We start from the raw sequence: 19,112 nt of genomic DNA, 5'->3' as shown, positions 1-19,112 counted from the left end.
CCCTTCCGGCGAGGTGGGTGCGGGAGGGGGGGCCGAAGGCCCCCCTTGCACCCCCAACGTGTGTGTTTGTGTGTGTGAATAGAGCATGTGTCGCGCATTTTCGTGTCCAATTGCACGGTGTGCAAACGAACGGTGCGCAAAAGAACTGTGCGCAAAAGAACTGTGGGCAAAAGAACTGTGCGCAACTTTATGTGTCTAATAGCACGGTGTGCAATTGTACTGTGCGCAAATAAAGGCTTCTCAAAGCAGCCCATGTAACTTTTCTTTAGAGTGAAAACGTGAAAAGTGAAAAATTTTGCTCTGTTCCGCCAATCACGCATTGGTTTCCATAGTGAAATTGTTCACTTTTTACGTTTTCGCTCTAAAGAAAAGTTACATGATCGACCCCCTGGGGCTCGATTCTTGAATTTATTCGCAAGAGAAACGTATGCGCAAATTCGGCTCTTACAGAAAAGTTGCAAGTTGATTGGCTAAAAGCCATGCGATAGCCAATCAACTTGCAACTTTTCTGTAAGAGCCGAATTTGCGCATACGTTTCTCTTGCGAATGAATTCAAGAATCGAGTCCCTGGTCTTGGATTTCGATATAAGTTAGCACTAGCAGTCCATATTTATATAGTCAAAGATTGCACCAGTGTGCACTAGTGCACCAGTGCAGCTAAAAAGAACAAACCTATTGCACTAGTTTATCAGTGCAGCTAAAAAGAACAAACCTCTCGTTGGATATCCCGGTGGTGACGTCACGTCGAGACGGCTTATTTCTCGTATTCCCCCACTACTTCACTTGTCCCTGCTGCCCAGCTGTCGTGAGTGACTGTTTGGCAGCAGTCAGCGAAAATTTCCTCGAAAGGCTGCGAAAGGCTAAATCGCAACTCGTGAAGGTCTCGCTGTAGATAGAGACAGAGGGACTCTTCGTTGTAAATAAAAAAAATTTAAAAAAGGAAGAAAAAAATCACTTCACACTCGACAAGTACTACTACTACCACCACCACCACCACCACTATACTACTACTGCTACTACTACACTACTACACTACTACCATCGCACACGCTGCTCGAATATCGAAACCGATTCGGAAATCGTAGAAGCCCGGAGTATATAACAATCCTCATCGTCATCGTTGCCATTTTACTAGTCGGGGGGTGGGATCGGATTCGTTTTCGTAATAGTTTATTTGCGCGGAAGTAAGGCGACCTTCACAGGCGCGACAAAAGGCAAAGGACGACACAACAATTCAAGAGAGGATCTCTCTCTATCTCTCTCTTCCTCTTTTTTTCTCTCCGCTTCCGCCCTTTGTGCACGTGCGTGTGTTTGTTACCTTCAATCTCCCTGTCTTCTTCGTCCTCGACGTTCTCACGAATTCAGGTTTTTCGTGAAGAAGAAGATAACCCTCATCGTGAATGCGTGCTGGAGAGAGAGAGAGAGAAAGTGCGACGTTACGTTTCTTCTGCAAGTCTATCTTGATGATAGACAACCTAATATAGAACCAAATATAGAAGAAGAAAGAGACTAGCTTCATCGTCAACGTTTGTCTTCCTCCTCGTCCTTTTCTTCATCATCAACATCATCGTCATCATCAGTATCATCATCACCGTCATCAGTTGATTCACACGAGCACATTACACCTACGGACTATATAAAAGGAGTAAGAAAGAGCCTCTCTCGTTCGATCATCATCCATCATTGTCATCGTTCGGACACAAAGTTAACCGGGAAGCCGGTTCGTAAGGGATGTCCACCCCTGCAAGGAGGAGATTAATGAGGGATTTCAAGAGGTACTTGAATTTTGCGAATTTTAATGCATTGTAATCTTTCAGGATGAAGCTATTGTGTTAAGTGCAACAACTTAAAAATTCCAGCGTAGAAGTTCTCAAACCATCAGTTGCTACTTATTATTAGAAACGTGCTTTCGCGCCTCATCATCTTCCTTCTCCTCTACCCTGACATTTTTTTTTCATTATCTACAATAAACAAACCTTTCTCATCGTGGTCCTACCTTAAGGTTCAATCGTAGAGTTGATCATTTGTAGAATGTTTCCTACGATATTATTTATTTAAATTTAAATAATGATTCTCATATTTATTCATTCTTGTAATATTAGATGAGACATTTTTGGATCGTAACAAGTATGATACTAAGGGCCAATTTCATCAACGTCGATTAACTTTAATCTTCGGTTAAATATCTATATCTTTGTCTATTTTCAGATACGTTCTTAAAAAGTGACAAAGTTATAATTTAACTGGAGGTTAAAGTTAATCGACGTTGGTGAAATTGGCCCTTAGACTTATAAATATTTAAACCTTATCTTTTATAAAATTTGATGAAAGCAAATTGTAATAAAAGTAGTGAGAATTTTTTCCCCATTTTTATAAGTATATTAGGTAATTGAAAAAAATTGTTTCTTGCATAATCTATCAAATTTTATAATGAAGACAATAAAATAACAATAAATTATTATGAATAATAAATATATATATAATATATACACATATATTAATATTATATATATGAAAATGTGTTGTCAAAAATTAAAAAAAAATTTTTTTTCAAAGATTACAGGAGGATCCTCCAACTGGAGTATCAGGTGCTCCAACAGACAATAATATTATGATATGGAATGCAGTTATATTTGGGTAAGATAAATGCAATTTTTACTGCAATTTGTTGTTTGATAAAATTTCTATTCTATTTTTTTTTACAAGTAAAAAAAAATATTTTGAATGAGAAATATGTATCTTAGAAAGAGAAAAATTATTTGTTCTTTATTTTATAAAATATGTATTAATTAGAGATATAAGATTTGATTTAGGTTTTCAGATAAGATTTGACATTTTGTTTACTTCTCTGTTTCAAGACCACATGACACTCCGTTTGAAGATGGTACATTTAAACTTACAATAGAATTTACGGAAGAATATCCAAACAAACCACCTACAGTGAGATTTGTTAGTAAGATGTTTCATCCTAATGTATATGCGGATGGTGGAATTTGTCTCGATATACTTCAAAATCGTTGGAGCCCTACTTATGATGTCTCGGCCATCTTGACCTCTATACAGGTATGTCACCTTTCTTTTTTTTACTGTAAAATGTTTCAATATTCTTATTTTTTGTAGCATTTTTTAAGTAATCAGAGTAAAGAAACTCAACTTTATAAATCCAGTAGCATTTAATAAAATTATATTTTATAAATATAATATACAAGATACACTAGGAAACATAATACAATAAAAAAGGAAGTAATTGTTTGTGCAAAAATAAATCTAAATTAGCTTTATCTTGATACTTGACATGTTTTAGTAACTTGTATTATTTCTTTGTTTTAAAGCAATTTTTAAAAAATATATAATAAATGTATATTTATATTTATACAAGATCATTAGCAATTGCTTAAGCTTAAATAAGTGTAAATATGTTATCAATTTTTCAAAAATTTTCAAATTTTAAAGTCAATTTTCTCGTGTAAAAAAATTTTATTTTACTTTTGATTAATTTTTGCAAGGCTAATTTTCTTTTTAATTATGCTACCTAATTCATTCTGTATATCGCACAGAATGATAATGTTTTTTAAACATTTTTCTATATAAGGTAATGGTTTTTCTTTTTTTTTTCATATACATAGCATTATATAAATCTTTTATTGTTTTACTACAACAAATGGGGAGATATATCGTATATTAAAATTATATTAAAATCAAAAGACATTAAAGTATGCAATCAGAAGCATTAATGCTGTTTAGTGCACTAATATTTATAAAGAGATTTTATGATTTTACTTTTTCATTTTTTTATAAAATAAAATAGTTGATTTATGCTTCTTTATATTGATTTGATATTTGATTATTATATAATGTATACTATATTGATATATCTATGTAAACAAAAAGATATGTGTCTCTTCTTAATTACAGAATTTTACTATTGAGTGTAACCATATTAAATGTACTATACATAATTAATGTTTTTGATTGTACTGTTTAATATTAAGTATGTTATGAGATATACAATCAAAACTATAACTTGATATTATTTCATCACAACTTAGTGTTTACAATTAGTAGTAATACATTCCGATGTATATTAATTATGCGAGTCATAAACGTATTTTGCATTGTTTTAATTAAATATACACAACATAGCAAAATTAAACATAATAATTTTATTTTCTAAATCTCATATTAAATTAAACTTAAAATTAATAAGGCTCTCAAGAATAAAACAATTCACAAAATGGTAGGCTAGAATGAGCCAACGCAGTTGTTAAGGCGTCAGATATATAATTATTAAAGTCAAATTACAAAGATCTTCATATAAATAAAAATAATATATAAAAAGCGTACGTTTCGACCTGTATTTAGGTCATCTTCAGCGCAACAATATTGGAAAAAGCATTATTGAAAAACTTAATTAATAATGTTAATATATAAGAATGCATCCTATATCGAATTCGCTATGAAACCGCAGAGTAAAACCTTAAGTGCTGAGAATACGTGTCTCAGTCTTTATAATGTTAATATATAAGAATAAAACGCATCCTATATCGAATTCGCTATGAAACCGCAGAGTAAAAACTTGCTGAGAATCCGTGTCTCAGTCTTTATATGAAAACGGTCATCTATTTCTCGCCTGCACATCTTTTCACTCAACGATTGAAAAGCCGGAGAGCGAAAGAGTTATATGTTGACCAGTATACATATAACGTGCTGCGACGAAACACGACTCGTAATTCAGTAAGTCCAACAATAACGATTGCGGCATAAATTTGACAATCTTCTTAAAACACTAATGTAAGAATGGAGATCTTTGTAATTTGACTTTAATAATTACATATCTGACGCCTTAACAACTGCGTTGGCTCATTCTAGCCTACCATTTTGTGAATTCTCATATTTAATGTTTTTGTATTTATATTTTAAAATATATGCCATATTCTCTTCTCTTCTATTTTTATTAGATGCAATCTTATTTTCTTTCAAAAACTTTTATTCATATTTATTGAAACTCGTAAGACTTTTTTGTTCCTAATTATACATGATAAAAATATCTATAAAGGGCTCATTCGTTTTATCTTAACAGCGGTTGCAATTCAGCAAAGTCACATGATTTCAGTTTACGAAAAATTATTTGTGTATATATAACACTTGCATAAAATTTCACATGGTATACATATCCCAGGTATAAGCAAGCGTATATCATTTGAGGTGCATCAAATGAGGTGCATTTGTGCTACCTGGTATAATAAACTTGTATTATTTTATATAATCGCTCAATGTATATTTTTTATATTTTTTTATATTTTTTCGTATCAATTGACGAGAAAAAGAAGAAGAAGAAGAAGAACAAGAAAAGCATAGAACAAAGATTGTCATGTTAGATTTATTTATATCACGCACTTTGTCAAAATAACTAAAATCTAAAATTATTTTATGAAATTTAACAAGGTACGACTTATGTGATTGCAGTCGCTGTTAAGTGACCCGAACCCGAATTCACCTGCCAACTCAATGGCAGCACAACTGTACAAAGAGAACCGACGCGAGTACGAGAAGCGAGTGAAGGCTTGCGTGGAACAGAGTTTTGTGGATTAGTTATGGACATTAACGTAATGCTGCTGCTAAAAACGGCGTCAGTTTAGCCGTCGACATCAACCATCAGATTCACAAGGGAGAAGAACATGTAGCTTTATACTGCGAGAGGAGCTAACGCTAAAAAAAAAAACAAAAAAGAAATACCAGATCTGGCATGTTTCTTCCTGAGAGCTTTATTGAACTACCACGACAATGTGCAACGTTAGACCGAATTTTTACAATGTTGAATAATAAACTATTATAAAATTGTCTATTTATTTATTTCGAACATCTAGTGATATAACACAAAAAAAAATAAAAATTAGTTATTATACATTAAAACCTAGATATGGAAAAAAAAAAAAAAAAAAAAAAAAAAAAAAAAAAAAAAAAAAAAAAAAAACAAGTTTGGCTTTTTCTTTTCTCGTCCACATTTTTTATTTCTTCTTTTTTTCCCCATTTTTTATTTAATTCTCTTTTTTTCTGGCAGTCCAGAATAATACTTTTATTGAATTTAGTGTACTTTGATATACTATTTTAGTATGTATATGTACACAAATTTATTTATATAGATATATATATATATATATATTTAATGAGGTAATAAATGCATAATTTCTCTTTATAATCTAGTAATTGTAGTCTGTGGTATTCGTTATTCTCTCCACAACCTGTCTACATATATTTTATGTATATTTCCAACTTCGTTAAAATATAGGGTGTCCCATTTTAAATGAGCCAGACAAATATCTCAAAAAATATAAAAAATAATGTTTCAGACAAAAGTTGTTTGGTTCGAAGGGGGACATAAGATGGTGCTATTGACCTTCGATAGTCGAAGGTCACCTCCAATTTCTTAAATGGAAACCTCTATTTTTCAATGCACATTCTTGTAGTTTATTTTAAGAGCTTTTCAAAACACTATAATAAAGTTTTTTTCGTTAAGGTATTTTTCGAGTTATGAGGCTTGAAAGATACAGTATTTTGACTTAAAATATCTTGTAAAACATTATTCAATTTTCGGTAATCTTACCTTAACTTTTATGCACACAATAATGAGACCAATCAATTGATGTAAAGACAACGCAATTGTTTTAAGAAAAAATATGTTGCAAATTGTATACATTTTCTTAAAAATAACTATGCGTTTTCTTTACACCAATTAATTTGTCTAATTATTTTATGCATAAAAATATTAAGGCTCCTGGCTCCTTGTCGACCATGTCAAAATCGTAACGTCAGAGGCGAGAAAACACACGCTAAAATTTCTTAGATGCCATTTCGAAATAAAAATATATTTCGATGAAACAGCACTTCAGATGGCTTTAGCACACTCTTAAAAAACCTCGAAAACTATCCTTTCCCCTTTATAATCAATCAAGAGCTGTAAAATGTAATATTATGAAGCCCAGTCCGTCTGGTCTTTGCACATGCGAGTCATTCCGCATGTCAAAGTCTGATAACTCGATCATTTTACAGCTGTTGATTTATTATAAATAAGGGAAAAGGATAGTTTTCGAGGTTTTTTAAGAGTGTGCTAAAGCCATCTGAAGTGCTGTTTAATTGAAATATCTTTTCATTAAAAAATGGCATCTAAGAATTTTCAGCGTGTGCTCGCTTCTGACGTCACAATTCAATATGGCCGCGGTGAGCACCCAGGAGCCTTAAGGTAAGATTAATGAAAACTAAAATATTTTACATGATATTTTGTCTTTTATGTCAAAATACTGTAAACTTCAAGCATTGTAATTCGAAAAGCACTGAATGAAAAAATACTTTATTATTATGTGTTTTGAAAAGCTCTCGAGATAAGCTACAAGAATATGCATTGAAAAATAGGGGTTTCCATTTAAGAAATTGAAAGTGACCTTCATGTGACCTTCAAATGATTATCCAAGGTCACATCAGTGGCACCATCTTATGTCCCCCTTCGAATCAAACAACTTTTGTCTAAAACGTTTTTTCGTATCTTTCATATTTTTTTGAGATATTTGCCTGGCTCATTTAAAATAAGATCCTGCATATTTGAGGTATATAATTTGCTGAGGAAAATTGTTGATTATTTATGTTACAGTCGCTTTTGGACGAACCGAATCCTAATTCGCCGGCCAATTCTTTAGCGGCGCAATTGTATCAAGAAAATAAACGGGAATATGAGAAAAGAGTGGCCACTGTAGTTGAACAATCTTGGCTGAATTTCCAAGAGAGTCACACGGAGGATTCCCGCTGACATTAAGTATATATATATATATACTGCTCTTTTTATGCGCAAAAGAAATCTCGCAATTTCTTTAATATTAAAATCGTTTCTATATTATATAAATAATATAGTAACTTGATCTCTTTACATGTGTTGAACACTGTAGAATATCCTTCGATATATGTTTCATGATGAACATTTCGTGTATTAATTCGCAATCCGTAGGATGCAACGAAACAAATTTGCACGATTTTAACTTTGTAGAAAATAAAGAAATAAAAAAAAAAGAAACAATCGTGCGAAATAAAATATGGAAACGCACTGTTAATTCTTATACGAGATTTTTGTGTTATTTATAAGTTCAATATACATATACAATATATATATATATATATATATATATATATATATATATTGTATATGTATATATATGTATGTATATTGTATATGTATGTATATGTTATAAAAAATAAAGACAATATATATATATATATATATATTGTCTTTATTTTTTATAACTTGGCGTTATATGCTACTCATATACATATAAATTGAGAATTAAGAAGGCTATAGAAGCCGTACGCGGTTTTCGGTGCGTTGATTCCAACCAAATTTTAATTTTTCGTTGGAATTAAATACTTGTGCACGGGGCACTAATTTTTACTTGGTATACTGCCAAGATTTTTTTCGGAATAATCTCGACTCGAGATTTTCAATTCTGACGATGCCCTCTGACCCCCCCAATGAAATATAAGCGAGAAAAAATATTGGTCCGAAAGTCTCTACTCATATACATATGTAAAGGATGAAAAAAAAAATTACGTACGCAAATGTGAATTTAATCTTTTGCAGCAAATCGATTTTTGTTATTTTATAAATGTAAATGAATTTCAGAATATGAGTTTGTCATTTTGTTTTAGGGAGTCTGTATCATGTAATAAAATATAATAAGAAGCACTGGATCTTGACGTTGATAATGAAAGTTGTTCGGCAAAATTATCTTATTTTCTTCGTATCACACTTATCTTCAGTTATCATCACACTTATCAATGAAACTTCTTATTTTTATTTTTTATATTTTTAAATTTAAAAAATTATATTTTTATATTTATTTATTTATTATTTTTTTTTATTTAAACGATTGCCTTCGAATTCTTTTTAGCCATTTTATCTAAAATATCTTTAATATAGAGTTCAAATCATGAAATCAGCAAAACTAATTTTTTTTTAAATTTGAAAGGAAGGTTTTTACCCCAACTTTCGCCTCCCCTTCCCACCGTACACGTTTATATTAGATTTTAAACAAATTTCATATTGGATATAGTAATTAAATTTACATTTTGTAAAACGAAATTGCTTGTGTGAATTCTTTATTATTTATCTACAATAACTTATTAATACAAATGCTCGTTATTTATCATGAAATGACTTTAGTTTTAATTTTTATAAAAAAAGAAAAACAAAAGTAATAAAGAGTATAAAATATATATATATAAATTTTCCTTTATATCTTTATATCCATCCTTTATATTTATAACTTATATATATACATATAATACATATATATATATATATATATATATATATATATACACTTATATACATATTAATGTTACATTTTCGAATATTAAATATTTATTTTTTCAGTGTGTAAAATTCATTTATTCTGTACTATTATTTCCATAAACTCTCTTATTTTTATTTTTTACAGTAGAGTCGGGATAACTTTTGCGATATGAGATTGGAAAACTTTAAACTTTAAACGCGTTTCTGCGCATGTCTTCTATTTTTGAAACATATTTTTGACTATATATTCAATCTTCAAGCACTTGACCTTAAGGCTGCTGGTACCTTGCCGACCATGTCGGAATCGTGACGTCAGAGGCGAGAAAACACACGCTAAAAATTTGTAGATGCCATTTCTAAATAAAAACATATTTGCATAAAATAACACTTAATTAAGATCTCTTTAATACACTTCTAAAAAACGCCGAAAACTATCCTTTTCCCTTTATAATCAATCAACAGCTGTAAAATGTAATATTATGAGGCCCAGTCCGTCTGGTCTTTGCACATGCGCAGTCATTCCGCATGTCAAAGTCTGATATCTCGATCATTTTACGGTTGTTGATTGACTGTCAAGGGAAAAGAATAGTTTTCGGCGTTTTTTAGAAGTGTATTAAAGAGATCTTAAGTGTTATTTTATGCAAATATGTTTTTATTTAGAAATGGCATCTAAGAAATCTCAACGTGTTATTTCTCGCCTCTGACGTCACGATTCCAATATGGCCGCTGTGAGCACCCAGGAGCCTTAAGAAGAGAAATACATATTGGATTAGACCATTTCTCGTCAACACAGGCCAATAAAACCATAGAAGATCCCAATTCTACCGAATAAGTCGTTATTCATAACAAAGATCAATAAAGCAAATACATTTAAACATAAAATTTCATTCGTTTAATGTGATATTATATGTACAAGCTTAAATATCATATATATATTCATTTATCCTTTATAATTTAAATGCAAGAGAAACATATATTTGAACATATTTCTACAATTAAGAAATGGTCGTGATTTCACGAAAAGAAAGCAATATAACTTAATATTTAGAAAAATATGACCTTAATACACACACATACACAACATACGCGCATGCGCGATTCAAAATTAAAATCTATATTCCACGAAAGTCCCATTTCTTAAGTTTTTCTTCGTGTTATTATAATTTCTCCTCTTTCTTCTTATTGTATTTTTTAAATCGTTATTAACAAAAAAATATCAATAAAGAAAATACATTTAAACAAAATTTGATTTGTTTAATGTGATCTTATATGTACAATCTTAAATATCATATATATAATAATATACCTATATAATGATATATGTGTATATATATATGATATTTAAGATCCTTTACAATTTAAATGCGAGAGAAACATGTTTGAACATATTTCTACAATTTTAGAGGTGATCGTGATTTCACGAAAAGAAGAAATCAATATAACTTGATATTTAGAAGAATATGATCTTAATGTACAGACATACGCGCATGCGTGATTCAAACTTCAAATCTATCCTACAAAAATCCCATTACGTCTTCTTAACCTTTTCGTGTTCTCATTATGATTTCTCCTCTTTCTCCTTGTTGTATCTTTCTAGCTCTTTGAGGAATTGCGCTTTGGGTTTCATGATGTTAGGTCGATCGCCACGACACTTGGGACAGAACCATTTACCCTTAGGCTTGGTGGTCAGAGAAACACATGAGAAGTGGAACCATTCTATGGGACATAGATCGTTATCACATAGGATCATCTCGCCATACGAAATCTGATCGCATAGACAGTAAGTCGGCTCGTCAGGATCTATCGCGAGATCATCCTCCGGTGGCGGCGGTGTATCCTCGCGATGCTGATTCTGTTGAGTGCCCTGCCGAGACTTTCGTTTCTTCTTCTTGCCAGTAGCGGCCGTCGTTGTCTTCTTTTGATTTCCATTGCTTATGGTTGACATCGTCGAAGATCTCGTTTCCGTCATCCCGACCATTATATCCATGGAATGGGCTGACTCTATTAAGGTTTCGGTTCTCGTTCTTCTGGCACGTTTTGGGTGGCGTTCCATGTTGTTTGCATGGCTTGCGGTATTCGCATTGTTGCTTATGTTTGATTCACGAACCTCGGAGTTCTCCTGTTCCTTACCAAAATCTGTAAGAGAGTAAAAGTTAGCTATTGGAAACAAACAAATGTATATTATAGAATTTTATATTGCTGAGCATCAAATGTAAGAGAATTGAGAAATGTGTAGAATAATATACCTAGATTTCGATAATCCAAGTCTAATTGCCTAGATTTGTTCTCTATAAGATCTTGTACTTGTTGAATAATTTGTAATTTCTCATCTCCTATTTCTTGCGCTGCGATTAGAGCTTGCTGTACTCTCAGCAATGCTCTCCTTTTTATCGCAGGATCCGTATCACTTTGTAATGTTTCCTGATGCTGATCAACTTCACGTAAATATGCTATAGAATATAATAACATAGTAAGAAATTTTATTTCGATAAATATAAGATTTAAAATAATTATTTTAAGAAATATTCATAAAAAACTCATATTTGTAGATACAAAATGTAATATTTTTATTTTTTTAATACTAAAAAGTCATAAATACCTCATAATTCTTATTACTTTGTTACTTTTCTTATAAAAGTCTTAAAAAAATTCAATCAACAAATTACAAAGCTATGTGAAATCTTTATCAGAAAATTATAAGAAAGTAATTATTTTGTTTGATCAATAAATGAATGTGTTGATAGAATTAATAAATTAATTTATTACTAAATTAATAAATAGATGATAGAATTTTGAAATTTAATATTAATAAATTAATTATTTTAAAGATGGAAATATAAGAAGATAATAAAATTATAAAGCAATAAGATTATAAAAATTTTTATCTTAAATAAAGAAAATATATAAAATAGAATAATTTTTTGAATAGTGTATAGAATATATTGTTGAAGCGTATGTTTCTCTTAAAAAAAGTGATTGAGCTGGCACGAAATAATAATTTGATTAAAAGATTACTTTGACAAGTGGCGTCCAGTTCACGCAAACGGGAAACATGCCTCTGCAGATCGTTTGGCAGATTTTCCACGCAGTCTAAATAATTTTCGATATATGTCGCCGAGTACAAAGCCTCGACCACCGCTTGGTTTAACATAGCTGCGTTATTATTTTGTTTTCTCTCTCTTATTCTTTTTCTTTTTTAGCTTCTCGTCTCTTATACAACAATACACACAACATTATCGTCCAAAGTCGAATTGCTAACTATTATTGTTCTGATTTTTGCACCATTAATAAGATAAGTCGACAGAAGAGCGGAGAGGTTTATTTGCATACAAGATACAACCAGTCGTATTGACCGGTGCCTAGGGTGTCAATCACGCTGACCAATCAAAGTGTATTGCGTTCAATTGACCAATAAAGTCCAATTGAGTGCCATCTGACGGGAGCAATTGTGAAGTCTTCTCGCGGAGAATTGTATAAATTACAAATTCGTATTTTATGGCCTAGTTTACATCGTCGAAACGTTGGTACGCGTATTAAATTTGGTGTGCATCAAAGCTTTAGTACGGGTGCGTTTACATCGAATGTACTAAAATAAAAAAAAAAATGTACAAGTTTTATATGTTTCAAAATTTACAATATATATTGAGCTCCGTGAACTTGCCCCCAATTTTGACTTTTTGAATTTTTTTTTAAATCGTTTGTAAGTCGTTTGTAGGTGATTGTTAGATTAATTAAAACGTTTGTTAGATTAGCCTCGCGCTGCAAAATAAAAAATAAAATTGACCGTGAAGTTAGCCCCCGGTTTTTTATTTTGATCCTATTTAAGTTTTGCAGAGGCTCAATCGAAGCTCGACGAAGGGCTCTATCGGAATAACTCGGTGATTGGCGATCCGCTGGTTACGGTTACGCAAGTTACGCCCCATGTGACGGCACCCTTACGCGGAAAATATCAGTCCATGTGAACGCACTCTTAGGGTCATTCCACAATAGGTTGCAAATGTTCTCGTTGCCAGTTGACAATTGTGGATTGACCAATCAGCTGATAAGTTGCTTTACCTTAGAGTGCGATCTCATGGACTGATATTTTCCGCGTACCGCGTAACCAATCAGAGCCGTAATAGAAAACGCGGAACGACTCTGATTGGTTACGCGGTACGCGTTATGGCTTCTGCAGCCAGCGCGATTAGCGACACGCGAAATATCGTTTTTTGCTTTTATTTATAAAACGACGATCTAACAAACGTTCTAATTAGCATATTCGTGACCAACAAACGATTCCGCATCGATTAAGCCTCTGCAAAACTTAAATAATCTAAATTAAAAGCCGAGGGCTAACTTCATGGTTATTTCCCTAGAAAATTATCAAATATCGTTTTTTGCTTTTATTTAAGAAACGACGATCTAACAAACGTTCTAATTAGCATATTCGTGACCAACAAACGATTCCGCATCGATTAAGCCTCTGCAAAACTTAAATAATCTAAATTAAAAGCCGAGGGCTAACTTCATGGTTATTTCCCTAGAAAATTATCAAATATCGTTTTTTGCTTTTATTTATAAAACGACGATCTAACAAACGTTCTAATTAGCATATTCGTGACCAACAAACGATTCCGCATCGATTGAGCCTCTGCAAAACTTAAATAATCGAAATTAAAAGCCGGGGGCTAACTTTGCGGATATTTCCCTAGAAAATTATCAAATATCGTTTTTTGCTTTTATTTAAGAAACGACGATCTAACAAACGTTTTAATTAGCATATTCGTGACCAACAAACGATTCCGCATCGATTCAGCCTCTGCAAAACTGAAATAGGATCAAAATAAAAAACCGGGGGCTAACTTTACGGTCAATTTTATTTTTTATTTTGCAGCGCGAGGCTAATCTAACAAACGTTTTAATTAATCTAACAATCACCTACAAACAACTTACAAACGATTAAAAAAAAAAAAAACTCAAAAAGTCAAAATTGGGGGGCCAAGTTCACGGAGCTCTGTAAACGCATCAGATTTGATTCCGATCGCATTTTCCCTGCCACTACTGTTAAATTGAGGTTAGGTTAAAAATCGAATTAAGATTCTCAGACTTTTAGAATTTTACAAAGAGTAAAGAAACAGGAGGGAGCATATGGCTCGAGCTAAGCGGACGGAAGTGAGTATATATCCCAGCATAAAAGTGGATACTCAAAATGGCTGCTTATGGGCGTCAATATTGAATGGCTTTTCGGAGATACTGGAAGAACCTCAAAATTACGGTAATTAGAAAACAATTTGTTATGTAAAGTATGACTTCCGAAATAATTTGCTTTGGAAATTATACTTTATTCGTAATTTTTATCAGCGAGTTATCTCGTGCATGAGAATCAAGAAAATAAAAGACAACCATAGCCAGAATATAAATAGGTTTTAATAGTGTTTAATAGATTGAAAAGCGTTTATAGATAGAAAAATTTTTTATTACTATTTATTTAGAAAATTAGAACAGTAGGTATAAAATTCTTGTTATTATATTACTGATAACAATTACTAACCGGTGAAATGTTATCCCATAATTTCGCGCTGTTGTTGTTATGCCACAGGCCTGACAATGCACCATGATGCTCTATTTCATTATTTTTTTTACAATGATTGTACATAAAATAATATTTGACGCACACGTGTCTGCAGGCTCCGACAACTATAGCTGCAGACGACGCTATAAACGTCAAAAAAGTGGACACTCAAGATGGCGGCCATGACGTACTTCCGTCAGCGATTTGCCTAGCCCCCACCACCGATACATTCCCTCATGTATTTCTTTACTCTTTGGAATTTTATATAACTTGAAAAACAGTGAAATTTGTTCTTTTTCGGACTGAAAACTTAACCTAATCTGTTTTGAAATCAATCGGTGTAAACAGGGACTAATCAAATGTTTAATCCGCACCAACTTGATGCGCGTACCAATCGATTTAACGGTGTAAACTAGACCTACGACACAGCATCAATTCTTGAAAGAGAATCTGCAACTACATTATCCTTGCCAGAAATATGCTCGATGTTGGCAGAAAATTGAGCAATAAAATCGAGGTGACGAATCTGCCTAGGAGATGCTTTGTCCAATCTCTGCTGAAAGGCGTAAATTAAAGATTTATGGTCTGTACGAATAAGAAGCTGTCGTCCTTCCAAGCATATACCTAAAATGCTTGATAGCCAAACAGATACCGAAAAGCTCTCGATCGTAAGTACTATAATTGCGTTGAGTACTGTCTAACTTCTTTGAGAAAAAGGCGATCGGCTTATGAATTCCATCAATAATTTGTTTCAGAGAGGCTCCCACAGCAAAATCAGAAGCGTCACACGTAAGGATGAGAGGTACAGCAGGTGCAGGATAAGATAACATTGTAACCTTTAAAAAGCTCATTTTTACAATTTTTAAAAGCCTCTTCAGCTTCTGAAGTCCAGGTAATAATTCTCTTATCCCTTTTCTTACTCTTCTTCAAATAATCTGTGAGAACTGCTTGATGCGAAGCAACATTCTTTAGACATCTGTGATAAAAATTGATAATACCTATAAATCTTCTAAGCTCGTGAACAGTCTTCGGATTCTTGTAATCAATAATTGCTTTAACTTTTTCCATGGTTTTTCCATGGTTGGGGGAGAGATACATATGCTTTACTCGAGTTTGACGTTGATATTTCGATGTCATCGTAGTAGTAGATATGACCAGACTATCTTTTTCTCTCACAATAGTAAATGACCAGACTACCTTTCAAGCTTGTTTCATGAAAGATACCATGAAGAATAGAGATAAGGAGGCCGAACTATGTGTTTGGGATGTGCGACCAAAACCGAGGCCCGATAGTAGTACCTATAGGTACCTATAGATGGCATTGCAATCACAAGATGCTCGTTAGTTTGAGAGAGAGGAGAGATTGCAGGATGTAGAACAAGAAGGATAGAGAATGACTAACACAAAAGTTCACCGTGTACGTGTGAGTCCCGTGAGGCAAAAGCGCAACCTTGCGGAGCATTAATAAACTACAATTAGGCTCGACATTTGGTCGCACATTTCGATAATTCCTCAATGCTAGTTCGGCCTCCTTATCTCTATTCTTCATGAAAGATACCTTTCAAGCTTGTTTCATGAAAGATATAGGCAATTATTCTTTCATTGATATATATATATATATATGTGTGTGTGTGTGTGTGTGTGTGTTAGCTGTTTCTAAGTGTTTTGGAGCCATTTGACAGCCAATGATTGGGGAGATTAAACAATCACAAGGTGTCAAAATTCGGAAATATAAAAAGCGAAAAGAAATTCAAGTATATATTATTTTGTGAACATATTAATTTTGTAAATAATTATGAGATAAATTCATAATGTATAATTTCAGTTACCAACTGGGACGGAAGGATTACGTCAAAGACAACATCAAAGAATTATTATCTGTAGATTCTAATAGTTTCTAATGGAAGTAAAACAATCGCTACTATAAGTAAAATTGAAGAGGAAAGTTTCTTCGACCAATCGGCGCTGCAATCTCAAAAACATCAAAATGATAGTATCTTAGCATTATATATGATATACCAAGATCATCAATCGGCAATTTATAATGTTCCAGGTAATGTACATGTGAAAATATTATTGATTTGAAAATGAATACAATCAAAATAATACATTGTATCTGAAATAACCCAGTGAAATAATTGCCAGTGTTTTCCAAAATAATCTGAAATAATTGCCAGTGTTTTCCAACAGAACCAATAGTCATGATGGAAAAATAATAAGACCCGATATGTATAGCTGTTATTTTATCCGGCTATCTTCAAGGAAGTTAATGCTATGTATTTCACAGACATTGTGTCCGCGCTTGCGTAATAATCTCATTCCAAAAGACAGAGAAAATAGATTAATTAGAGATCTTTTGAAGCAAGGCAGAAAGTGAAGTTAGGTTAGGTTAGGTTAGGTTCGACCATAAAATCTATTGGCTATACAGATTGTTTTTTACCTGAAATTATAACGCTTCGCGATTTGTTAATATTAATACTTTAATTGTGCGAAAGGATTGAGCAATCTGTATATTAATCGAAATATAAGGAGTTTTAAAGAGTTGCAACTCCTTATATTTTGATTGACTATACAGATTGATCAATCCTTTCGCACAAAAATATTAATATTAACAAACCGCGAAGCGTTATAATTTCAGGTAAAAAACAATCTGTATAGCCAATAAATAGATTTTATGGTCGAATCTAACCTCATTTTCTGTCGATAAGGCAGAACCGTTTAGAATCCCCCTTAGAACATATAGAAAGGGGAATGCCTATTGTTCTCCACAGAAAAACATGTCCGAAGGATGTGAGAAAGAAAATATGGTTGCCTCTCGTGATTTAGTAGCCGCACATGCGCACTTTCGAGCAGTAACTCACGAGAGAGGCAACCATGATTTTCACAGAGAGCAATAGAGAGGCAACTACGATTTTCTTTCTCACTTCCTTCGGACACATTTCAGCCTGCTATTCCCCTTCCATTTATATATGTTCTAAGGGATCCCCTTAAACAAGGGTTATTGACCCTATGGCTGCCATTTTGAATTTTGTAATTCTATCTCCAGATTTGTAATCAACGACCGCGAATACCTCATAACCTCAGTAATCATTTTCAAGTCGATTCGTAAAGTTTTCGCATTTGAATCGAAGATGTTTTGTAATTATTCGTGACTTTTGCTGATTTTAGGCGCCATATTGAATTTTTCAAAAGGCCATTTTGCCTATTTTTCAAAAGGTTCCATTCGAAAGTATACAAGTATACAAATATTTTGAGACCTCATATTGTGCGTAATTTTTTGAAAGGACAGGTGGCCCGTTTAACGCGCAACGTCTCTAATATACACATACATATATACATATATATATATATATATATATATAAAATACAATATATTATATAAAATGAAATAAAACTACTACGCATGCGCGAGCGCCATGTCATTTCTTCTCACCACGTGTTTATACTCACGCGGATTGGCCAAGTTTATATATATATATATATATATATATATATATATATATATAAATTTCTAAATTAATTATATTGCAAAGATTGCAAAACGACAGAAGACTTTCCTATTTGATTTAGTAATTAATTTAAAAAATCGGCCAATCCGCGCGAATATAAGCGTGCGGTAAAAAGAGACAGCTCAATATTACGCGGTTATTAGATGTGCGATGAAGCGGGGGTTATGGTTGGGATTAATAAGTTTAATTATATATAATGCGTCCGTATATTATATAGTGAGTATATCATTGCACTTATCGCGCAAAAAAATCGAAAAGAACTTATTCTCATGAAACCGATTTACGAGAAATATCTCAACAGAAATTTTTTAAAATTATTTAATTTTTTATTAATTATAGCGAAGATCGCGAAACGATAGAGGACTTTCCTACTCGATTTAACTTATTTTATCTGCAACACGAGATGAGGCGATTATTACCGGACATCCCTATATATATATGTCTATGGTGTAAATGGAAAGCAATATGCCTCTCTCTCTCTTGGCAAGAGGAGCAAGAAGCGCCAATCATTGCACTTGTCACGCGAAAAAATCGAAAAGAACTTGTTCTCATGAAACAGATTTACAAAAGACACAGAATAAATATTTCGACACAAATTTATGCATACACACGGGCGCGCGCGCGCGTGTGTGCATGTGCGTGATATGTATTTATATATATTTTGTATATATTCCATATACATATACACACATTTTAATATGAGTCTAAATTTATG

The 19,112-nt window shown here is 32.5% G+C and overlaps 2 protein-coding genes and 1 long non-coding RNA gene across 8 annotated transcripts; 2 read left to right on the top strand and 1 right to left on the bottom strand.

The window, feature by feature from the left end:
* The first annotated feature begins 734 nt into the window (after positions 1–734).
* On the top strand, positions 735–9,192 carry Ubc6 (ubiquitin conjugating enzyme 6). 3 transcript variants are annotated; one of them, XM_083053621.1, is made up of 5 exons: positions 735–1,775; positions 2,557–2,637; positions 2,859–3,063; positions 7,646–7,807; positions 8,692–9,192. In XM_083053621.1, the coding sequence occupies exons 1-4, from the start codon at positions 1,732–1,734 to the stop codon at positions 7,799–7,801; spliced, it is 486 nt and encodes a 161-aa protein (XP_082909747.1). In that variant the 5' UTR covers positions 735–1,731; the 3' UTR covers positions 7,802–7,807; positions 8,692–9,192. The 3 variants fall into 3 exon arrangements, with proteins under 3 accessions (XP_082909747.1, XP_082909746.1, XP_082909748.1); XM_083053620.1 differs by lacking the exon at positions 8,692–9,192 and having other exon boundaries at positions 7,646–8,131; XM_083053622.1 differs by lacking the exons at positions 7,646–7,807; positions 8,692–9,192 and adding an exon at positions 5,467–5,773 and having other exon boundaries at positions 765–1,775.
* Positions 9,193–9,421: 229 nt separating this feature from the next.
* On the bottom strand, positions 9,422–12,626 carry LOC145944577 (inhibitor of growth protein 2). The gene is made up of 3 exons (XM_083052981.1): positions 12,353–12,626; positions 11,584–11,787; positions 9,422–11,473 (listed from the first exon to the last, which is right to left on the bottom strand). The coding sequence occupies exons 1-3, from the start codon at positions 12,486–12,488 to the stop codon at positions 10,896–10,898; spliced, it is 918 nt and encodes a 305-aa protein (XP_082909107.1). The 5' UTR covers positions 12,489–12,626; the 3' UTR covers positions 9,422–10,895.
* Positions 12,627–14,316: 1,690 nt separating this feature from the next.
* Positions 14,317–19,096, top strand: LOC145944275 (uncharacterized). 4 transcript variants are annotated; one of them, XR_014426643.1, is made up of 5 exons: positions 14,317–15,556; positions 15,644–15,780; positions 16,714–16,941; positions 17,079–18,613; positions 18,737–19,096. It is a non-coding gene; the product is annotated as an uncharacterized LOC145944275 (long non-coding RNA). The 4 variants fall into 4 exon arrangements; XR_014426645.1 differs by lacking the exon at positions 18,737–19,096 and adding an exon at positions 16,539–16,642 and having other exon boundaries at positions 14,378–15,556; positions 17,079–18,730; XR_014426642.1 differs by lacking the exon at positions 18,737–19,096 and having other exon boundaries at positions 14,391–14,591; positions 15,004–15,556; positions 17,079–18,727.
* The last annotated feature ends 16 nt before the right edge of the window (positions 19,097–19,112 follow it).

Source organism: Prenolepis imparis, unplaced genomic scaffold (genome assembly GCF_030444845.1).
Source record: "Prenolepis imparis isolate NDT839.2.m4 unplaced genomic scaffold, iyPreImpa1.0 SCAF_13, whole genome shotgun sequence".
In the NCBI taxonomy this organism is placed as follows: Eukaryota; Metazoa; Arthropoda; class Insecta; order Hymenoptera; family Formicidae; genus Prenolepis; species Prenolepis imparis.
The sequence above is the reverse complement of the archived record's forward strand: the minus strand, read 5'-3'. Positions and strand labels throughout refer to the sequence as shown.